We start from the raw sequence: 22,030 nt of genomic DNA, 5'->3' as shown, positions 1-22,030 counted from the left end.
AAGTGAACAACCTAGCAGGGATGACCGCCATACTTTCCTCTGGATAATGCAATGTGGTGTCACTCACTCATCCTCCCCCTATCCATAAAACAGGACAGTACTGTGTGTACAGCTCTCACACATTCTCCTGTCACTGGAAATGATCACAAAAAATTGTTTCCGACAATGGAAATGTGTTGCGTGTGAATGCACAAAGTGTATGTGTGGTGCACTACATTTGGCAGCCTATTCAAGTTATTGGGTTGCTGATCGTCCACATTGCAACACAAACAAAAATGCATGTGTGTTGTGTAAAATGTAAAGTATGAACAAGACCTGGGAGCAGATTCCAGGGACAGACTTTAGTACAATAGTAGCATATTGTTAGCACAATATTGCAAAAAGGAAGTTGCCATTGCGGACTTCTCTGTCTGAAAATTATACATAAGCAAAGATGTAAAAGCGGCATTCCGGGATAAAAATAGAAAGTTCTGTTTCCATTCCAACACATCTCCAAATATATGGATACTGGCATATTCTACCCTTTTTACTGGCTTAATCATACAGTTTTCTGCAAATGCTATAATGATTTAGTAAGTTTATTCATTTTTGTCACTTTTAGATCAGTTTTTCTACACTCGACATAAATGATGAGATTCTTCTTTAAGGTGAAGACAGAATGACAAATACTTTTAATCCAGGAGAAGTTCTGTAATGGCTGCTTCTGTATTTCCTGCGACTTTTTTTTCCAGCAGTCGTCTGCCCAGTCCTAATTACATCACCAGCTATTTCTTTCTCCTCCTCCATTCCTAGGGGGACAACAGTGACCTATATGCTTCCAGGATAAATGGCAGGCTGGAGAAGACTCCTGTGCTAGACTGAGGAGGAGGTGATTGTAGAAGATACCAGAACCTGGACAAGGAAAGTAGAACATTTTTGCAACATGGAGCAGTACAGGCACAGGTAATATATAAAATACAAAGACTTAAAACTAGCACTTGATTTAGGTATGTGCTGTAGGCAAGCTGCCAGCAGAACATGCAGGCCCACACCCAAACCTAACATGAACCCAGATTAGCAGGGATTGGTAGAGAAGTGTGTCACCTGTCACCTCTGGGCAATAGGAGAGCTTAGAAATATTAGCACCCCACCTTATCGCACGTGACATAACAGCCAGCAGGCAAACTCTTGAAGTTTATAAAAGTTTCACTGGAAAGGTGCTATTAGACCAGAAAAGTCAGCTGTTGGTGGCAGGGGTTTTCTACAATTTGGCTTTATTATAAATCCAAAAATAATTAAACTCATAGTGCTCATATTATACCAACACACAATGACCCTAAATCCATGGAGGTACATGCTGTCACCATGGGCCTGATTTATTTCTCCCTCCAAGACTAATATGGGAGAACCCAGGTGATCCAACATGTATATATACTTATTGCAAAGGAAATTGGTATTAATGAAACTATGGTGTTATTGCTGACCTTACTATATTGTTTTTCTGTCTGTCATACTAATCTATTGATTTTAGTTTCGTCTACATCATTGACACTTGATTCAATGTCAGCATCCCTGATTAAACAAAATCCCAACAAAACCTGGTAACAGTAATTTGAAAATGCCAGCTTCTATATTTCTCTTAGAACACATTTTTTTCCTTGAAATTTACTTCCCTTTTTAGTGGGGTTATACTCAGTGGGATCTGATCTATTCCACATTCCCTCTAAGGTGTCATACACTTACCTACCCCAGTCTTCTCTGTATATATTCAGGGGTAAGACAAGTGGGGTGCAAAGTCTCAATTAGAATAGAGTTTATGAGACAGATGCATTGATCAGGACTATGAAGATGGGTTACATATAAATACATAGTAGGGTAGGTTAAAAAAGACATAAGTCCATCAAGTTCAACCACTAGGGAAATAAACATATCCCAGATATAAAACCCTATAGGACATAGTTGGTTCAGAAGAATGCAAAAACAACCCTGGTACAATTTGGTACAGGTGAAAAAATTCCTTCCAGATTCCATGAGGCAATCGGATGTTCCCTGGATCAACAGTCACTGGTATTTTTAATTTAAAGCCTTAATCCCCAGTTATATTCTGTGCTTCTAGAAATCATCCAGCTTTTTCTGAAAGCAATCTATAGCAATCTACTACTTCCTGAGGGAGCCGATTCCAGATTTTCACAGACCTTACAGTGAAGAATCCCTTCTTTATCCGGAGCTTAAACTTCTTTTCCTCCGGGCGTAAAGAGTCCCCTCTTGTCCTTTGTAATGATCTCAAAGTGAATAATGGGGAAGAGAGTTCTCTATATGGACCATTTATAAATTTATACAGGGTGATCATATCCCCCCTTAAACATGTCATCTCAAGGCAGAATAGATTCAGTTCAGCTAATCTCTCATCATAGCTGAGCTCCTCCATTCCTTTTATTAGTTTAGTTGTCCTTCTCTGAACTCTCTCCAATACAATAATAAGCCCAAAGCTGGACTGCACATTCCAGATGTGGTCTGACCAATGCTTTGTACAGGGGCAGGATAATGTCTCCATCTCTGCAGTCTATTCCTCTTTTAATACAAGAAAGTACTTTACTAGCTTTAGATATTGCAGCTTGGCATTGCCTTCTGTTATTAAGTCTATGATCTACCAGAACCCCCAGATCCTTTTCCATTTCTGACTCCCCCAAATGTATTCTCCCCAGACAGTATGAAGCATGTTGTTAGCTCCCAAGTGCATAACTTTACATTTATCTATATTAAATGTCATTTGCCACTTGGCTGCCCAATCAAACAGGTCTGCCTGTAGATTATAGACATCCTGTATGGACTTAATTCCATTACATAGTATGGTGTCATCTGCAAACACAGAAATGGTACTTTTAATCCCAAACTCTATATAATTTATGAAGATGTTAAACAGTAAAGGTCCCAACACTGAACCCTGGGGTACACCACTAATAACCTTAGACCATTCAGAGTATGAATAATTAATTACAACTCTCTGGATGCGATCTTTAAGCCAGTTCTCTATCCATTTACAGATTGACTTTTCTAAACCTATGGACCCTAACTTGTATTAACCGTCTGTGGGGTACAGTGTCAAATGCTTTAGCAAAGTCCAAGTACACTATATCAGCTGCTATTCCACTGTCTGCCTGTTTACTTCCTCATAAAAAGAGAGTAAATTTGTTTGAGGACTTCGGTCCTTATTGAAGCCATGCTGACTATCACTTCTAATAATATTTTCTAGCAGAAATTCCTCTCTAGGACCTTTCCAACAATGGACCGGTAAACTAACCGGTCTGTAGTTACCTGGTAATGAATTTGCTCCCTTTTTGAATATATGAACCACATTGGCCTTACGCCAATCCATCGGTACCTTGCCACTGACTAAACAGTCTCTAAAAAATAGAAATATTGGCTTTGAAATAACTGAGCTCAGCTGAGTCTGTTGCTATTGCCATGAACTCCATTTGCTATTGCTATAAACTTAATTCCCTCTAATACACTGCTCCAGTATAGACGGAGACTGGACAGAGTAGGGACAGCCTGCAAGCAGTGTAAGTAGCTGGTACCTTCCAGCATTAACCTGGTACCTACCCTGTACAGCAAAGCTGGAGTGTGAGATGAAGTAGCAGTACGAGAAGCCAATGTATTGACATTCAGACAAAGATCATTCATAAAAGGAAGAGAAAGAAGAAAAGCAGATGAACTTATCACATTGCTTCTATTAACATGCTAATGTGAGTCCAGGACGACCTGGGCTCAGAGATAGAGAGAGACGGTTGACTATCGCTGGCCATCAGACTGAGGACATCTAGTGACAAAAAAAAGCACTTTATGAGAAATTTCGAGAATGAAAGTAAATATTGGAGCATAAGTTGTTCTTTGTTTTCATGTTTTACTATAATTTTTTTTATTGTGGAACAGTAACAATACACAAGAAAGATATAACAAAACAAGCCGGATGAATTACTACAAAACATGAGAGGAAAGAGCATTTTTGTGGCCACAAATATTTAGTTCTATAACAACATAATGACATGTATATGAGCCTATGTTTACAGCATGATAACAAGTTATAGAGTAAATAGTACAACGATTTCACAGCACAATTGGTGGCTTGTTAGAAAGTACCAGGAAGATAGTTTAAACAACTGATTAGTTTTCTGCTTTGTATAAAATGATTGGTTGAAACTTCCAGCCAGTCCATTTAGAAGACGTATTTTAGTTTTTTTCCAGGGGAAGATTACTTAAACTGGGAGGTTCTAGACGGATCCATATTTTTCCCCACCAAAGAAATTATTGAAATAAGTCTCTTGCATCCCCACATTATCTGAACTCCATGCATGTCGAGAGACCCCAAATATAGCCAATTAGTTATAGCAAAGATAGCAACATTATCCAGAACAGTTTAAACTTAAAACAGTACCAGAACACAAAGAACAGATCTGCCTTGTTGCAGCTACATGCAGAGACATGCAGAGGATAAGTCCCATCAAAAAGCTGTAATATGGTGGGACATGGCCCTGATGAGCCATTTCTCTGTACATAGAAGAGGGAATGGCAGACCAAGCCTGGATAAAGAATCTCAACTGATCAGCAATCATCGACCTGCGCTAGGCTAGCATTAGCTCGCTATCTAGTATATACATCTGAAATAGCCCTTTTGGGTGGATTAGGGATAAATAGCAGTTGGTCCACTGAGTATGCCCCGTACAAAGGCGAAGGGTTTTTAAGTACCCAGGAAACTTAGGGCCGCATTTGTAGGTAAGAAAAAAGCTTCTGTCTCAGAAAAGGTAGAGTACCCTAGGGGTGAATGGCCTTCTATGAGCTATATCAACAAGAGACCAAGGCTTGACCAAGTCTTGTAGATGGAATGATAGGCATGAGGGGGAAATCTTTTTGCCCCCAAAAGGGAGGAATAATAAGGAATGATTTAACTGATGTCTTTGCCTAATTCTGTGCCAGGGCTGCTAACCAGAATGTAAAAGCGGGTTAGTGGTAACCTCCATGGGCAATGATTCTGCATGCATATGAAGCATGTAATTTAAATGTATTATTGCCCCAGAATTGGAGGAATAATGATAAATGACTAACTGATGTCTATGTCTAATTCTATGCCAGGCCTACTAACCAGGGTGTAAAAGTGGGTTGGCAGTAACGTCTATGGGCAACAATTCTTCATGCATATGATTTAAATGCATTTTTGAGGTCTGTTGAAAAAATAGTGCCATGCAGCCAGTATCACACATATCTAAGAGCTGCCAAGTTATACAACTCCAGGTCAGGAAGTGTACTCCTTAATTCTGAATGGGCTGTTGTAATGTGTGCAGCCAAATCCTACAATGCTCTGCCGGGAAACCATTATGTCCCAGAGTCCTGCCACTAGCCTGGTGAAGTTGGTTTTATTTTTTAATGGGCTAATCATTTTATCTTGTTAATTTTGTTAGAGTTCTGCTTTAAAGCTGCTAATCAGTGGAATATATAAAATTGCAGTGATGTGGAGATGTGAATATTCCCAAATGGGTGCTGATGTCAGAGCTTCAGCAAAACCGTTAACAATCTCCCAGAAATCAGACAGGAAAGTTGTGGTGTACTGTGCCGTGCTTGGGGATGAGATTGGCCAAGCACTACAGGGCCTGGAAACTCTGCTGGAAGGTGGAAGATTTTGTAAAGGGCTGGTGGGGTCTGTGGAAAGCTGAGGAATTGTGCAGCAAGCTGGGGGTTATTGTGAGGGGCTGGAGACTCCCAGGGCTACAGACTATAAGACTGTATATGAAATTGCAAGGTGCTGTTGGAGGCTACGGGCTCTGCACTGAGTTTAGGGCTTACACCAACTTATTTGTAAGTACATAGTACTCTATTCCACTGTGAAAAATGCATATATTGTACTGGAATATAAAGAATGAGAACTTGGTAGGCTGAAACTTTTTATAATACACTGAGATGTATTAGGGATGTTTAGCAGTATGATTTGAGGGTAGTTGTCTAGCAGAAATTTAAAGGAAAACAGGAAAGCAAGGTTTTTTTCAGATGAAAATCAAATATATTATAACAGTGATAGGTTTTCAACATACGCATATATACATATTTATATATTAATTTGGGTCTATCCCATTCCAGAGTCCAAAGTCCGGCCCGGGGTCCAATTGCGGCCCGTGTTTAGATTTCCACCGGCCCGCAGCCTCTGTCATAAAATCCACAATTGACCACAGTATAACATACGCGTACAAAAAAAGCTATTTTATATTTCATCAAAGTTGATCAATTGCCTTGCAATTATCGGTATTATTATACGTACGATATTATTATATGTATGCACAGGGAATCCCCTGCATGGACCACGACCACTCTGATTCTAAGAACAAGTAATCTCTAATGTTTAAAAAAGAAACATGGTTCAAATTCCGACACATTTCGCCGATTTGCTTGCTCGGGGATGGATAGAGTCCGTTAACAGAACTGTACATTGAGACACAAGAAAAAACATTTTTTAGCACATATTTAAATGCACCTCATTGTAATCACACAATAATCTAACGGAAATTAATTATCAAATAACATGGTTTCATAGGTATTAGAAATATATAGTCGCGTCCAAAATGTAATAATACAATGATTTTTTTCGAGATATAAAGAAAAAAAGTATATATAGTGCACGATTGTTTAGAGTGGAGGTAGATGTAACGTAAAATATATATAGAGTATATATATGTACATATGGCTGAAAGTTTTAAAATAAACTTACTGTTTCAGCGTGGTGCTTCATATGTAGGATCAGATTACCCAATGTGAAATGATTAGCGTTCCAAACAGGGTTTTCTAGGGATCTAAAATCATTCTAAAATTAGTTGATGTGTGATTATGTAGTATGTTCATTAGAAATGGCAAGGAAGGGTTAAACGTGATTGGTTCATGATCTCATAAAAATTATTAATTAAAGTAGGATCTAATACAACAGTGATTAAGTTTCAAATATTATGCAATACTCCTCTGCCAGGAATTTAATTGACTATGAAATGATAATAATAATATTATGCAAGATTTGAAACGTAGTATCGAATGATAAAGAATGTGGTAACCTAATAAAAGAGATGTCTAGGCATGAACTTACCCTGATTCAAGGCTGAAAGCAAAGCGTGGCTAGGTGGTGAATGAAATGTGCAGATTGTGCGGACTGTAAGAATGACATCTCCTGCCTTATACTGGCATAGAGATGGCCTTGTGCATGTATGCCGAAGTGTCCGCAGGATTTGTGAAGTGCCGCGCACGTGTTGTTTAAACATTGAAGCAGAAAACTTGTACCTGGAAGTGTGCGTTGAGTTCAAAGAGACTCCCGCAGATCGAAGTGCCCTTTTCCTAACTGCCCTAACCCTGTGCCCCTGATTTATGAAAGCTCTCCAAGTTTGGAGAGAATACCCATTCATCAGTGAAGCTGGGGGATCCAGCAAACCTGGAATGGATCTGGTCCAGGATTCAAAATGTTTGCTAGCAAATAGCAAATTATTTTTAAAAATCCATTCCATGTTTTCTGGATCATCCAGCTTCACCTCTGAAAGTGTATTCTCTCCAGCCTTGGAGAGCTTTCATAAATCAGGCCCATTGTGACTAAATGTGCCATCCAATCAAACGTAAAGGTGGCTCATTAACCCATAAAGTAAAGCAAAGGGTTAACAGGGAAGAGAATGCCCATCCCCATGGTGCGATAGTTTGCCTCATGAGAAAAAGGGCTTGGAAGCGCTCCAGTATCAGGGCGCTGGGTCCCCCGTTATGCACGGAGGAAGGGGAAGGAGGGTTATCATTATGTTAATATAGATGGTGAAGTATGAAAATATGAATGAACTGTGTGCACTGTATTTATGTAAGTTTGAAAAGAATTTACATGCATAATAAAGTGATGTTATGTGTGTTTGGGTATGACTGCAGGTGAGCATAGATGTGGGATAATTAAAGGAGAATTTCGGATAAATTCAAAATATTTTCATAAATAATTAAAGAAGATGTTGTTCTTTATAGAAATCCAAAGTTTTTGAGAAGTAGTTCAAATAGGTGATTGCTGTGATGCATTTCCATAGCACATGAAAAAAAGCGGGAATAACTTTGAACATGTAATGAAAAAACTGTATACAATATCAAAAAATAAATGGTTACACACACTTTTCACAAGTAATGCTTTTCTGTTTTCATTTAAATTTCTACATAGCCCTTTTCAGGGGGCAGCAACCTAATATAAAAACACACCCAGGTGGCAGAAATATTTTCTTTTTATTTCATTGACGGTTGTCTAGCAGATTTATATTAAGGCTTATGTTGGCCGCACACAAATCCACCCATGTCAGTGAACCTGGACATTTTTAGCTGTGAGTAAAAACTATAAAAAGCAAGCCAATGGAGTCACTCGTAGTACACAGAAGATTGCACAACATAATGCTTAGACCTTAAGTAATATTGAGCAATAATATTATAACTGGTATAACAAGGGCAGCAGCAGGAAGTTGTCTGTGATATCTGGTTGGGTTCACACTATGAGGAGGGAGAGGATGTGATGGGAGTGTATTTGGGTGCATTGCAAAATGTTTAAAGGGGACTGGCTTCCAGAGGAACTGCACAACACAGGAATGTGACACCACAACATGAAACCCAAAGGAAAGATGTCCCGGCTACAAACACTGATCACTGAATAGTCTTATTGTTTCTGAAAACGCAGATTTAAACACATGAACAACAAAGCAGACTACACAGCAAGGTAACACATTGTATGATAGAATACTAAGACTGGGGCATGACATTTCTTTTATTCTAGTTCACAGATAACTGTAATTTACTCCAATAGTAGTCATATGCTGTTATAGTGATATATTATACCACAGTCAGCATTATTTTATTACTCAATATGAGAGTCAATTAACAAACGTTTATTAACAAAATCTTCTCTTATATAACACTAGCTGCATTCTGGAGATAATTTAATTAGGTGACTATTAAAGAAAATAGGAAACAAGCTGTATGTGATGGTGATAAAATAACTGCTGCGGATAACAATGTATGAGAAAATGTGTATTTTTGGAGTAAAATTTTATAATAATAATAATATTGTGAAAAAATAATGATTACATTTGTAAGTCATAATAATGTTTACAAACATTTTTTTAGGAGTAAATGACCATGAGAAAAAAAGATCATGGAGGTGAAATAACTTATTCATGTGATTTTTAAGTGTGGGATGTTCAGATTCCCTGCAGTCATGACTTGCATACAGGTAAGTGTGAAGTTTTATTTATATGCTAATAACATAATAACACTTATTGCTAGATGGCATTGAGGGATGTGTGTCTACATGTGACCGGTGAAATCCATTAAAGTACCCATGTGCATGAGCCCTTATTAATTGCTGAAAAACTTATGTATATGACTGTTCCTTCAAACATCGACTTTTGCATTCTGAAATATCACAGTTAAAATGTATGTATTAAAATGTATTACAATCTACTAGATTGTAAGCTCTTCGGGGCAGGGTCCTCTCCTCCTGTATCACTGTCTGTATTAGTCTGTCATTTGCAATCCCTATTTAATGTACAGCGCTGCGTAATATGTTGGCGCTATATAAATCCTGTTTAATAATAATAATAATAATAATAATAATAATAAAATGCAAAGCTGCATTCAACCTGCTGCAATGCAAACACATCTAAAATACGATATGTTGCACGAAAAGAAACATAACTCAAAGCAGCTGAAATGCAGCATCAGAGCTATAATTCACATTGCCAATTGAAAAAACGAGAGAGAGGAAAGACAGGCTTTTGTAGGGGAGAGCTTATTTGAAAAAAACTGAAATTGTATTAATTTATTTGTGCTAATGTCCTTCTGCGCTAGACCTGGGCTAACACGAGTTCACTGTTCTAGAGATCATAAATTCATGAAGGAATGTTATAAAAACACGTGGTAGCTGCAAAGTCCTGTTTCCCTTTTCCGACGCGTTTCACCCAACAGGGTTTTCTCAGGGGATTGGGAGACTTGATAAGATTGCTGAAACTTTTGACCAAATAGAACAGGAGCCGAATGCCGGCTAATGCCCAGGAATACATTACACATAAAACCAAATAAAAGTTTTGACGTTTTCAAACTCCCGCTGTAGTTGTAGGAGAGGGGAGTTAGACTCCGGATAAAATTCCAAACCGGGTGATTAATTGTGATTTTTCAAAAACCCTGAAAGAATAGAATGATCAGGGATGTTCACTTAACCCAGGGGTCAGCAAACTTTTTTGGCTACTAGGCCATTTTAGGAGGTCAGGAAGGCAAACTAAGCTCTCCCTTGAGTCCTGCGCTGATGGCTCCGCCCCCCACCAGGAACCCCCCCCTGAAAGGAAGTCCCTCTTCTCCGCAATGAATACGAAGAAGAGGTAATGTCTCTTTACCCCAGCGGTGGAAGTGTTAACGTCGCCGCAGTAAATAGGGAAGGGAGGCATAACAAGGGGGCTTAAAAGTTGCATGCGGCTCTGGAGCCACAGGTTACTGACACCTGCCAGCCAGGATTAGGCCGGATTGACCAAGGGGGCGTTAGGCCGGAACTGACTACTAGCTAGGCCGTATCTGGCCTAAAGGCCGGAGTCTGCCTACACCTAACTTAACCAAACGGGAATAAGTTGTTGCGATACAATGTTGCGATACAATCTGTAGTTTGAATGTTGCAACATGTAGTAAATTCAACAAACCCCTTGATTTGAATAATGGGTTATTATTGCTGAGATTAAAGAAGATGCATGGAACATATGCGTGACATTGTTGGTTGAACATACGTTGTGGAATAGTGGCGCGGGCAGACCGGTGGCAGGACATACTATCCTATCATTCACATTGCACTATATAATAGAAGCCATGCTGCCCATTGTTTGTATTGGGACGGATACCCACTACCAAATACATACTTACTTGTGAAGTTATAGGCGGGTGTCCCTAGTTTACTGAAGAAACATAAAAATTATAATTGGGCCCCTGGTCATTAGGTTTATGGGCTCCTACCTAGGTTGCGATTTGGATGATATAGCTTTGATCTCTGTGGTCATTCTAGATTTCTTAAAATGGAACTATGACAGTATGCACTTTGGATTATTTTTACCAATACACAATAGCTCATGTTCATTTTTGTTTTTAATAATTAGCTTCAAAATTGGCAATGTTTTTGTTTTGGCTCCTCCTCCCCAATGACATGCCACCGCAGGAGCCCGTCTCTTCTTTTTTAATGCACACTGTCTATTGGAAATGCTGTGTTCCTGCACATGTGAAACAGGCTTCCTGAGTTTTGCAAGAGACCACCAAGACCCCAGTGTGCCACAATGCCACATGTGATGCAGGCATCCTGAGCATTGCCACAGCCACTGAGACCCCAGTGTATCACAAGGCCCATATATCATGAGGGACCTAATTATCATAAGGGGCCACCATAGCCCCATTGTGCCACAATGCTCATGTATGACCCAAGCTTCCCGAGAATCATGGGATCAAGTGGAATGGCGGAGGTGGAACAACTCGCCCAGAAATAGGAAATCGGCACTGGTTGTTTTTTTCTGTAAGGGGGGATCTTCAATGATAGAGCTTCAAAGATGTGGTATTTAAATAGGGAATATGTGTATATAAACAAGTAATTTGAACATAGTGTCCTAAATTTTAAATGCAAGTCTGCTTCAAAAAAAATTGATATGGTTCCAGGCATTTAGAAAATACATAGTGGAATGTAGATTTGGGGAATAATCCATATACTTTTAGTAATGTCAGGTTATTCTAAGTTGAGCTATTAGGCTAGATAGGTACTGCATTTCTTGTCCACTGTGTATGCACAATTTTCCTGAACTCACAGTTGTTAGTCCTTTTAATGTCACTTTGTGTTTAATGTTTTCTTACTAATGTTTTTTCCTGGTATACTTTTTATTCTGCATGGTTTGCACTCTGTGCTGGGTCACTTTTCACAATTGCATTGTTATGTAGCCAAAGACATAACAAATCACTGTCTACTGTATCAGTTTTTTAGGAAGATTTTTCACTATAATGAAAGGTAATCTTACACTCGCTGGGCCAACTCACACTTCCCAAATGCCCTATACATAGTAGGTAAAAGAAGGCAACTAAAACAAAAAAAGTTAGAATTCTACTTACCTTACTTGTATCCATTGCATCCCTGTGTGTGACATCATTGTCCTTCCGAGAAGATTCCTAGTGAATACAGAACAAGTGACGGGTCCGAAAAATACATTTTTCAGCTGCTCTGCGTTCCCCCACAACCTTACTGAATGGACAGTGACATCATGCCCTGTGATGCAGAGTATAGTTTTACCTTTTTTCAGGTACATTTTTACAGATGATTTGGGAAAATGTGTGTGAGTGGACATTCCATTTTAGTAAAAAGGAACCGTTTATTTTAAGGCTTTCTGGTGGCCAGATGTATTTTTATTTTTTCTATAAACACAAGAAAATCTAATTGAATTGTGCAAATCAAGCACGGGACATCCGATTGCCTCAAGGAATCAGGAAGGAATTTTTTCTCCTGTTGAGGCAAATTGTACCCGGGGTTTTTTTTTGTCTTCCTCTGGATCAACTATGTCCATAGGGTTTTATATCTGGGATATTTTTATTTCCCTAGTGGTTGAACTTGATGGTCCTATGTCTTTTTTTAACCTGACTTACTATGTAACTATGAAGGAATACAATCTTAGTTTACCACTGCCAGCATTTTAGTACAAAATAGACCCTCCCATCAATCCTTCAATTTGTAAATCAGCCCACAGCCCACAAATAGTGACTTATTTATGCCTGATGAATGCACAACAGCTGGCACTCTTGCCTTGCTCCACTTAGATCCCAAGTTTGAATCTTGATCAGGACACTGCCTGCATGGAGTTTATGTATGTTTTCCTCATCTTTGTGTGAGTGGTGGAATAGGTGGCTTCACCAAAAAAAAACTTACTCAGACAAATATTTATTATGGCACAAATCAATGACCATCTCATCCCTGCAATCCCAGGTACCCCTTCTGTAGCATTCCTGTAGTCTCTGATAAATCCCTATAGCATGCCTGTAGTCTCTGACCATCTCTTGTAGCATGCCTGTAGTCTCTAAACATACCATGCCTGTAGTCTCTGACCATAACATGCATGTAGTCTCTGACCATCTCTTGTAACATGCAGGTATTCTCTGACCACCTCCTGTTGCATGCCTGTAGTCTCTGACCATCTCTTGTAACATGCAGGTAGTCTCTGACTATCTCTTGTAACATGCAAGTATTCTCCGACCATCTCTTGTAACATGCAGGTATTCTCTGACCACCTCCTGTTGCATGCCTGTAGTCTCTGACCATCTCTTGTAACATGCAGGTAGTCTCTGACTATCTCTTGTAACATGCAAGTATTCTCCGACCATCTCTTGTAACATGCAGGTATTCTCTGACCACCTCCTGTTGCATGCCTGTAGTCTCTGACCATCTGTTGTGACATGCCTGTAGTCTCTGAACATCTTTTTTTAGCATGTATGCAGTTTCTAACAACTGAATGTGGGCCCCATGCTAATGTCACAGGCTTCATTTGAGGGCCCCTTTACTAAGTAAATTGATCACTATTGCATTGAACTATGCAGGATGTTAGATATGAGCTCCTCTGAACGACATTTGATGACATAACTATGAACTAAAGCGCTGCATAATATGTTAGTGCTATACTGAAAAGATACATCAATATTTTCTTGCTCTAGAATAGTTTAAGTTGTAGGATAATGTATAAGTGTCACAGCAGAGTTATGTTTTATCATTCTGAGCTGTGGTAGGGGACTTTCAGACAACCCCGGAAAATATATGTACAGAGTTAATGCTAGTTTATAACTATTTAGTCTATTTGATCTGCCGATACCTAAACAGGTTTTACTGGAAACAACTTTGATTTTTTTTTCCTATTACTTATTAATAAGTCACTGATTTCACTAACTTTTTATTCCGTGTATGAACAGCCAGAATCTGACTTTGCTTCTAAATACGGATATAAATAGCATTAAATGAGTAAACCATTTGGACACTGTGCTTTGAAAATATGTCATTTGCATACGACTTTCTTTCAGTTACATTGCCCAAATGGTTTTAGTTTCTAATAAATGTAAGAAGTAGTCTGTAACTATGTACCATATGATTAATAGGCCAGGTTGGTGATAGGTAAATTTAATAGTATTCCTTTGTTTGCCATAAATCCACGGATATTTGTTGTGATGGATACAAAATAAGTTTTCACATTAAAAGATGTGTACATAGGAGATGATTTAGACATAGGCATGCCGAATTCTACTTACTACTTTCAAGTGTGTGCAGAAGACAATCTGAGTTATGTGCTGGTGGATTTATTAGAACTTTGTAACTCTTTTGCTATGAGTGCTGAGCAATTTAGGTGCTGAGAAGATAAGGTCTGCAACACATCCAGCATTCTAAAGTATATCTTAACCTGTAGATTAGGTGCATTCTAGCTTCGCCATATCCGCATAGGCATGCCGGTGCTTCCCAACAAGGTCAATAAAAAGGCCTAAGAGGCCAGAAAAAGAAAGAGGATGGTGGCAACTGCAATAAACCACGGGCAGGTGAATGCAATAAAAAAATTGCAACCAAATAGGTAAGGTTATTGTTTAGCAGATGAAACATTGCCTGTCCCTTCTGCAATAAAAGGAACTGTCTGGTCACAATTTTTTTGTTTCAATACATCTTTATAGAGTTAAGACGTTTAAGGGGTGTAGACAACAATAGAAAAAAGGGGAGGGGGGTAAGGAACCAGATTGCCAGGTCACAATTTTTTAATTTCTTGGTTTAGTCCTGCTTTACCTGAGAAAATAGACGTCTCTGGAATACTGTCTTTTTGTTTTTAGAAAGACACTACAATCTTTGTTCAGGAATTATCTAAAGTCATCCTAAAATGACTAAACAGAGATACCACCCCATCAAGGCTTCAACCTTGTAACAATACTGTGGTGTGATCAATGGCAAGAGGAGACTGAGGATATGATTCGTTATCCCTGCAGCAGACTGATTACATTATCTCATTCTATGCAGAATAATTTGAGTGGAGCTAGAGGATGGCTTTTTAATGATAAAAGGTATAGTATAGAAAAATTGTTAAGAAATATTATCCCAGGTCAGGATTGTAGTCAGACAGAGCTGAAATATTAGTAAGGGGTCGGGATAGGGTACCATTAGGTACTAGTTCCACAGGTTAATAACAAGCACTTGTTACAATTAACAGTGCCATCTCCTAAGTGTGTCATTGGGCCTGATTTCTTAAAGCTCTCCAAGATTGGAGAGGATACACTTTCATCAGTAAACCTGGAATGGATCTCATCCAGGAAAAATAACATTTGCTAACAAATATCAAATTACTTTTAAGAAATCCATTCCAGGTTTGCTGGATCCAGCCAACACTTGTTTTTGTTGTTAGGTTAGTTTTTGTTAGGTTAGCGTTGTTAGTTTTTTGGACCCCATCTGACATTCAGTTCGGTTATAACAAAAGCAAACAAATAACTTATTAAACGTAACTTGTTATACTCATTATTCTATACAGCACTGTGCGTATTCGCTAGAAGCTCACAGCTGGTATTGTAATATGTTGAATATTGTAAATAGCAGCTGTAAGCCCATTCCCAAGGTAAATGATGGTGATCGGCTATGTCTGCACCCACCAAAGTGCAACTCTGACCGCTATTTAACTTGAAAATGGGCTTACAGCCATTATTTACAACAGCAGCTATGTCATAAGGGTAAATAATGGTCAGCATTCCCCTTGCCTGGTGGTCATCAGGGTGGTTTTTGACTTTCCAGAACAATAAGCCAGTGGGAATGCCAATCACTATTTACCTTGAAAACGGGCTTGTGGAGTTTTTATATTAGTTTCAATAACACAAAATGGCAGCTGCTATGTTTATGGATATCCGCTGTGTAAATTGAAGGCATGTAAGAACCCAAGAATGGTTTTTACCTTTCTTACATGTGGTGACCACAGAGGAAGAAATACAAATCTGAGAGAGGTTGTAACACTTAGTCAGTCCAAAAAAATTAGATAACATTGGATTTTAATAAAATATGAAATTAAGCACTTAGAAATTTTGATGCTTTTCACTTTATTTTTTACATACATAAAAAGAATAGTGTTGAGCGAACCCAAACTGTAAAGTTCGGGTCCGTACCGAACTTTACAATTTTGGGTACCCAAACCCGAACTTTGAGCCGATGTTCAGCGGAATCCCGGCGAACCCAAACTTCCAGGTGTTCACTCATCCCTAAAAAAGAAATGTGTATTGGGTCCAAAGGCTCTCTCCAAGGAGTAAGCAGGTCTGCAAAGAGAAATACTGACCCTCGCAAGAGAGTTACTGATGTCATATCGGCCACTGTACTTTCCAACTTTGCTGCTCTTTCTTTTAGTAGGTGTTTCATCTATTTTATTCTTTTTTTTAGAAGTTACTTATACATTGGGGGCCAATGTGTTTTTGTGATCTGCCTTCCTTCCAAATGGGTCTGCACATGGCCTATTTACAATATGGCAATAAACTGACAGGTGGTCTCTGCAATTCATATCACAAGTCAAAAGGCATTTTTAATGAGTGAATTAAATTATAAAGAACAATAAATAAAAGCAAGCAAACTACAAACATTTTCATTAGACCAAAGAAAAAAAACTCAAAACAGATTGCCCAAGGAACAAAGAATTAATAGAACACTAAGCAAACACACCCATAGTTTGCATAATACCAAACGATAAGGAAGTGAAAATGATGGTTCGGCTTCAGGATATATTGTGCTGGCGAAATAATGACATAGAAGTGAGTTTATTAAGAAAAAGCCCTGCTAGGCAAGACTGCAGTAACTACTGAACACCACAAAATAGGATATACACATACTAAGCTGCAGATGAATAAAACATCCATATAGCAAGGAACGTATAGTGTATGCATACCATTTCACACATAAACTCAGGATTCAGAAGTCTCTATCCTGGCACTGCTGAAACATTGTCATGCATCATAATGCATATTAAGTCTTTTTAACTTAACTTTACTCTTTTAACTTTTTTAAATTTTAACTTTTTAAATGTATCTGTTATTTTCCACTACAATGTGGCACCACAAATGATTCTCAGCAAGACTTTACTAGCAGGGTCTCCCATCCCACCTGACCTTTAGAGACTACCCAGTGCAATAGAACATATGGATCTTACCTCTACAGTACAGAACATGAACCTACTTGAAAGGATTCATCTCTACCCTCTATTAAAACCATATGTGCATGCAGCAGACTTTGATTGGCTCAGAGTGCCGCCCCTCCCTTTTCAGTTCTGAGTGCTGCTGTACAGGAGATTCCAGGAGGTTGATACCAAAACAAAATTCATGTATTTATACTAACTATATTTAATTAATTACTGTATTACCTGGTGGTTTTATATCTGCCTGAAAAATAGCTTTACTATTATTATTATTATTATTATTATTATTAAAATTATTATATTATAATAATATTAATTAACAGGATTTATTTAGCGCCAACATATTACGCAGCACAGTACATTAAATAGGAGTTGCAAATGACAGACAGATACAGAGACACAGAAGGAGGAGAGGACCCTGCCCCGAAGAGCCTACAATCTATGAAGTCTTTAAATAGATTACGATAAGTGCAAGCAAAAATGTTCTATAATTTATTTATAAGATACTTTAAAGTTAAATTATATTTTGGTTTCCAATACTTCTTAGAATGCTTTTACTGGAATTTCTGGTTCAGTTCTACTGGTCAATGATCCTAATAAAATTATTTGGTCATGTAGAATTAGCAGAGTTAAGAAATCCATCTTAGAAGGGGGAAGGGGTAAAGAGATCAAGGAAGTTTTGCCAGCATGTCCCAAAGAATCATGACTATTATAGTTTACCCACAGCTATTGTTTTAACTCTAATACCACGTATTACTGGGTTATACAGATACAGAAAGAGTTTAGGAAATAACACTTGACTGTTTTTTTTCCCACACAGGTTACAGTAAAGAGAAGAACAAGAATAATTATACAGAACATGAACACATATAAAGCATTCTGTGTATCTTTGCTCCTGACATTCATGTTTCTGCCCAGCACCTTTGGTAAATTTTGCACTGGATCTCAACAACACACCAATCTGTCTCTGGTTACGCAGCTATATTTGAGTCAATGCAATATTAGCAGCCTTCGGGAAAGTGATTTCAAATTATACCCCAATTTACAGACGTTGGACCTCTCTTATAACCTTCTAGAGGAAGTAGACTTTTCCGTGTTCCAGTTTAATTCTCTTCTTGAAAATCTAGACATCTCACACAACAAAATCTTTAATATAGACTGTAGGTCACTTACATTTATCAAAGGCATTAAAAGCTTGATTATGTCCCACAATAACTTTAAAACAACGTATCTCTGCCAGGAATTTGGCTCCTTGACAAAATTGGAACACCTTGGATTAAGCAGTAAAATGATTGGGAAAAATGATTTTGCAAACATTGCGCTCCTGGAGCTTAAAAGCATATTTCTAGACCTTAAAGAATTGCAAGGATATTATCCTGGTAGTCTAAGGTCAATAAAGACTGAAAAGTTACATATCATTTTACCCCAACAACTCTTTATCACTATTTTTTCATTCTTCAACGATGTCTTTACAACCACAAGAACTCTGGAAATTTCTCAGTTTATGTGTACAGACTGCCCATCGAATCTGTTGTCTTCGATTGCCAAAACCTCAAATGTAACAACTCTAATTCTTAGCGATATTACAATGCCATGGAATCATATGGCACTGGTTCTCGGGGGCTTTTGGAAGTCCTCAGTTAAACATCTTGTTATCCATGACCTCACAATCATAGAAAATTTTGAATATGAATCCATTGATGTCTCAGAAGGTTCTCTAGAATCATTTCACATTGAAAATGTTATTTTGCTGGTGTTTGAATATTCTGGTGACCATCCTTTGAACATCTTTTCAGAAATGTTTGTCCGGAAAATGACTTTGTCCAATGCAGAACTCACTTACTTTGTTTGTCCTATATATCCCAGCATTTTTCAGTCTTTAAACCTTGCAAATAATGGAATTACTGATGGTGTTTTTCAACAATGTAGATCTCTTCCAGTTCTTCAATATCTTAACTTACATAATAACAAATTAGAGAAGCTCCAAAGCTTGAGCTCAATGACTTCAACTTTGGATTTTCTGCAACATCTAGATGTGAGTTTTAATTCGTTGCATTATGACCAGAATGGTCACTGTGCATGGTCAGAAAATCTGGTGTTCCTAAATTTGTCTAAAAATAAGTTAACAGATTCAGTTTTTAAATGTCTGCCGAACAGTATTGAAATACTGGATCTTTCCCGAAACCAGGTAAAAAGTGTATCTAAAGACCTTAAAATGTTAACAGCATTAAAAGAAATAAATCTGGCGTTAAACCAGCTGAGCAATATACCAGATTGCAGCTACATCGGTGGGAATTTGATGGTCCTAAATATTGACAGTAATGTTATATTTTCTCCATCAGCTGAATTCTTGCAAAGCTGTCGTAATGTAGAGAAAGTAAGTGCTCTAAACAACAAATTTGTTTGTAATTGTGAAATAAGGGCATTTGTTAGCTCTGTCCAGGTATTCAAAGGAGAAATGGTGGGTTGGCCAGCATCCTATAAATGTGAACATCCTGAAGATTTTAGAGGAATCATTCTTAAGGACTTTCATCTTTCTGAAGTATCATGTAATATTTACCTTTTAATAGGTATTATTATAAGTTCAGTATTGGTTGTGATATTGCTCGTATTCTTCACATGTAAATATTTTGATATACCTTGGTATCTGAAGATGATTTTCCAGTGGCTTCGAAGAAAACATAAAGTAAAGCAGGAAAATTTACCTGAGATCCAAAGAACGAAACATTTTCATGGCTTCATCTCATATAGCCAAAAAGATGGCAGCTGGGTAAGAAACTTTTTATTGCCAAACCTTGAGAAAGATGATGGCGCAATAAGACTATGTCTCCATGAAAGAGACTTTGTTCCAGGTAAAGCAATTATTGACAACATTATCTGCTGCATAGAGAAAAGTTTCAAGTCTATCTTTATCCTTTCTCCAAATTTCCTTCAAAGTGAATGGTGTCATTATGAATTATGTTTTGCAGAACACTCCTTATTTGGCAAGAATTCTGACAATCTAATACTTATTTTATTGGAACCTATTCCCCAATATCTTATTCCCAAGAAATACAGTAAATTAAAAGCTCTAATGAAGCAAAGGACGTACTTGGAATGGCCAAAGGAGAAAGCCAAACAAGGACTTTTTTGGGCGAACCTCAGGGGAGCAATTCAGATAAACCTTCCAGTTCATGAAGGGGAGTTTGAAAACGAGACTGACTTCAACAACCATTGAGAGCTCAATGGACATAATCTATAAAGGTGCCTACGTAGACTAACTGTAACAAACAAGGCTATTTTGCCAAAGACTTGCCTGTATTTTATTCAGTATGAAAAAGACTAACTTATTTTTGTATAAATAATTGCAAACTTTATATTTATATGTTGGCTGAATTGTTTTATAAAAAAAAGGAGACAAAATCACTGCTCAGGTATAAATGTTTTCATGTAAACATGAATATCCAGCAACCAGAATGTTTTTGGTTACCTGAATCAGCTTCACCTACTGTATAATGAACAATTATATGCTCCCCTCTGTCAGTGATAAAGTAGTTTGCTTGGAGTTCAGTGAGTAAACTGTTGTAATTATTGCAGTATTTTAGGGTGACACCTTCTCCCATTCCTCCCTTATCAGCTCGTCTCCAGTTAAAATTAATTAAATGAAATTCCTGTTTCCTCTTCAAACAGATTATTTTTTTATTAAACTAGATGTAGTAATTTTATATACATACATGTCAAGTCAATGTTTCATAGTTTTATGAAGTATAACCAGGAAACTTTACTTTTCTTTATTGTAAGTCCCAAATGGCATTCCACATTTGTGTAGAGCTGCTGAATTTAATGTATTTATTCCATTGTCTGTAATTGTTCTCAAGTCAGTAGATACCTCAAAATGTTTCTTTTTTGATGTCAGCAAATGTCTGTTTTTTTTATATTGACATGTATCCCAAGTGAAAAATGTAAAAAAAAGTCATTGTGTTCAAATAAGTAGTAAAATAATGGCAAGATTGGACAGTCACAAGGCTTAAGAAAAGTCATGAGTTACCACTATTTTACAGATTTACTTTTTTTTTACAGATTTACTTTCCTTCTGTAATGGGGACATGAGTCTTGGTTTAATTTTAGTCATGATGAGATACATATGGTACCACATGGAAAAGACAAATTGTGCATAAATATGGCCAAGATATGATTTTTGACTTGAAAGTTTTGCTTCTTTTTCTACCGTATTATAATACCATCTGTGAGCGATGTCTTAAACTCGCACTAGGAAATTTAGTTTTTGTGGCAATACCATAGCAAAAGACATGACACCATTCCCAATAACAATAATATATAAAGCAATTTACCATCTGATCCTTAATGGAATATAATGTAAGCACTTCAAAATACATGGCATCATTATGAGTGAGCTCAAAAAAGGAATATATTAATACCACAATAAAAAGATTCTGAAAAACAAGGTCTTAAAGTACAATATTGGAACAACAAAATGCATAAATGACTTATGTAATAGTGATGAACCCACCCACCTATAATAAATTGTACATTTCAGTAATCCACTAATTTGCAGGAATTTATAAATCCCATCTACATCATCCACATGCTTGGGCAAAATACTCAAGACTGAATTATATGGTATTGTTTCCTGATTTGCTGATTTGCAGAACATGGTCCACTTTTTCAACATGCTCCACATTATAATAAATATATATATATATATATATATATAAAAATATATATACATATATATCACAAAAAATATATCAAAAAATACATCACAAAAATATATCACTCCAATAACCTTCAAACAATCAATCATTGGAGAGAACAAGAATAGATACCAATGT

The 22,030-nt window shown here is 37.5% G+C and overlaps 1 protein-coding gene across 2 annotated transcripts; it reads left to right on the top strand.

Annotated features, from left to right (window-relative positions):
* The first annotated feature begins 792 nt into the window (after window positions 1–792).
* LOC140327126 (toll-like receptor 1) lies at window positions 793–21,642 on the top strand. Of its 2 annotated transcripts, none has more exons than XM_072406332.1 (3): window positions 793–942; window positions 9,139–9,244; window positions 18,019–21,642. In XM_072406332.1, the coding sequence occupies exons 2-3, from the start codon at window positions 9,209–9,211 to the stop codon at window positions 20,413–20,415; spliced, it is 2,433 nt and encodes an 810-aa protein (XP_072262433.1). In that variant the 5' UTR covers window positions 793–942; window positions 9,139–9,208; the 3' UTR covers window positions 20,416–21,642. The 2 variants fall into 2 exon arrangements, with proteins under 2 accessions (XP_072262433.1, XP_072262432.1); XM_072406331.1 differs by lacking the exon at window positions 793–942 and adding an exon at window positions 8,513–8,731.
* The last annotated feature ends 388 nt before the right edge of the window (window positions 21,643–22,030 follow it).

The sequence above is a fragment of the Pyxicephalus adspersus genome, chromosome 3 (genome assembly GCF_032062135.1).
Source record: "Pyxicephalus adspersus chromosome 3, UCB_Pads_2.0, whole genome shotgun sequence".
Lineage (NCBI taxonomy): Eukaryota > Metazoa > Chordata > Amphibia > Anura > Pyxicephalidae > Pyxicephalus > Pyxicephalus adspersus.
Note: the sequence above shows the minus strand (reverse complement) of the source record. Positions and strands in the feature narration are given on the sequence as shown.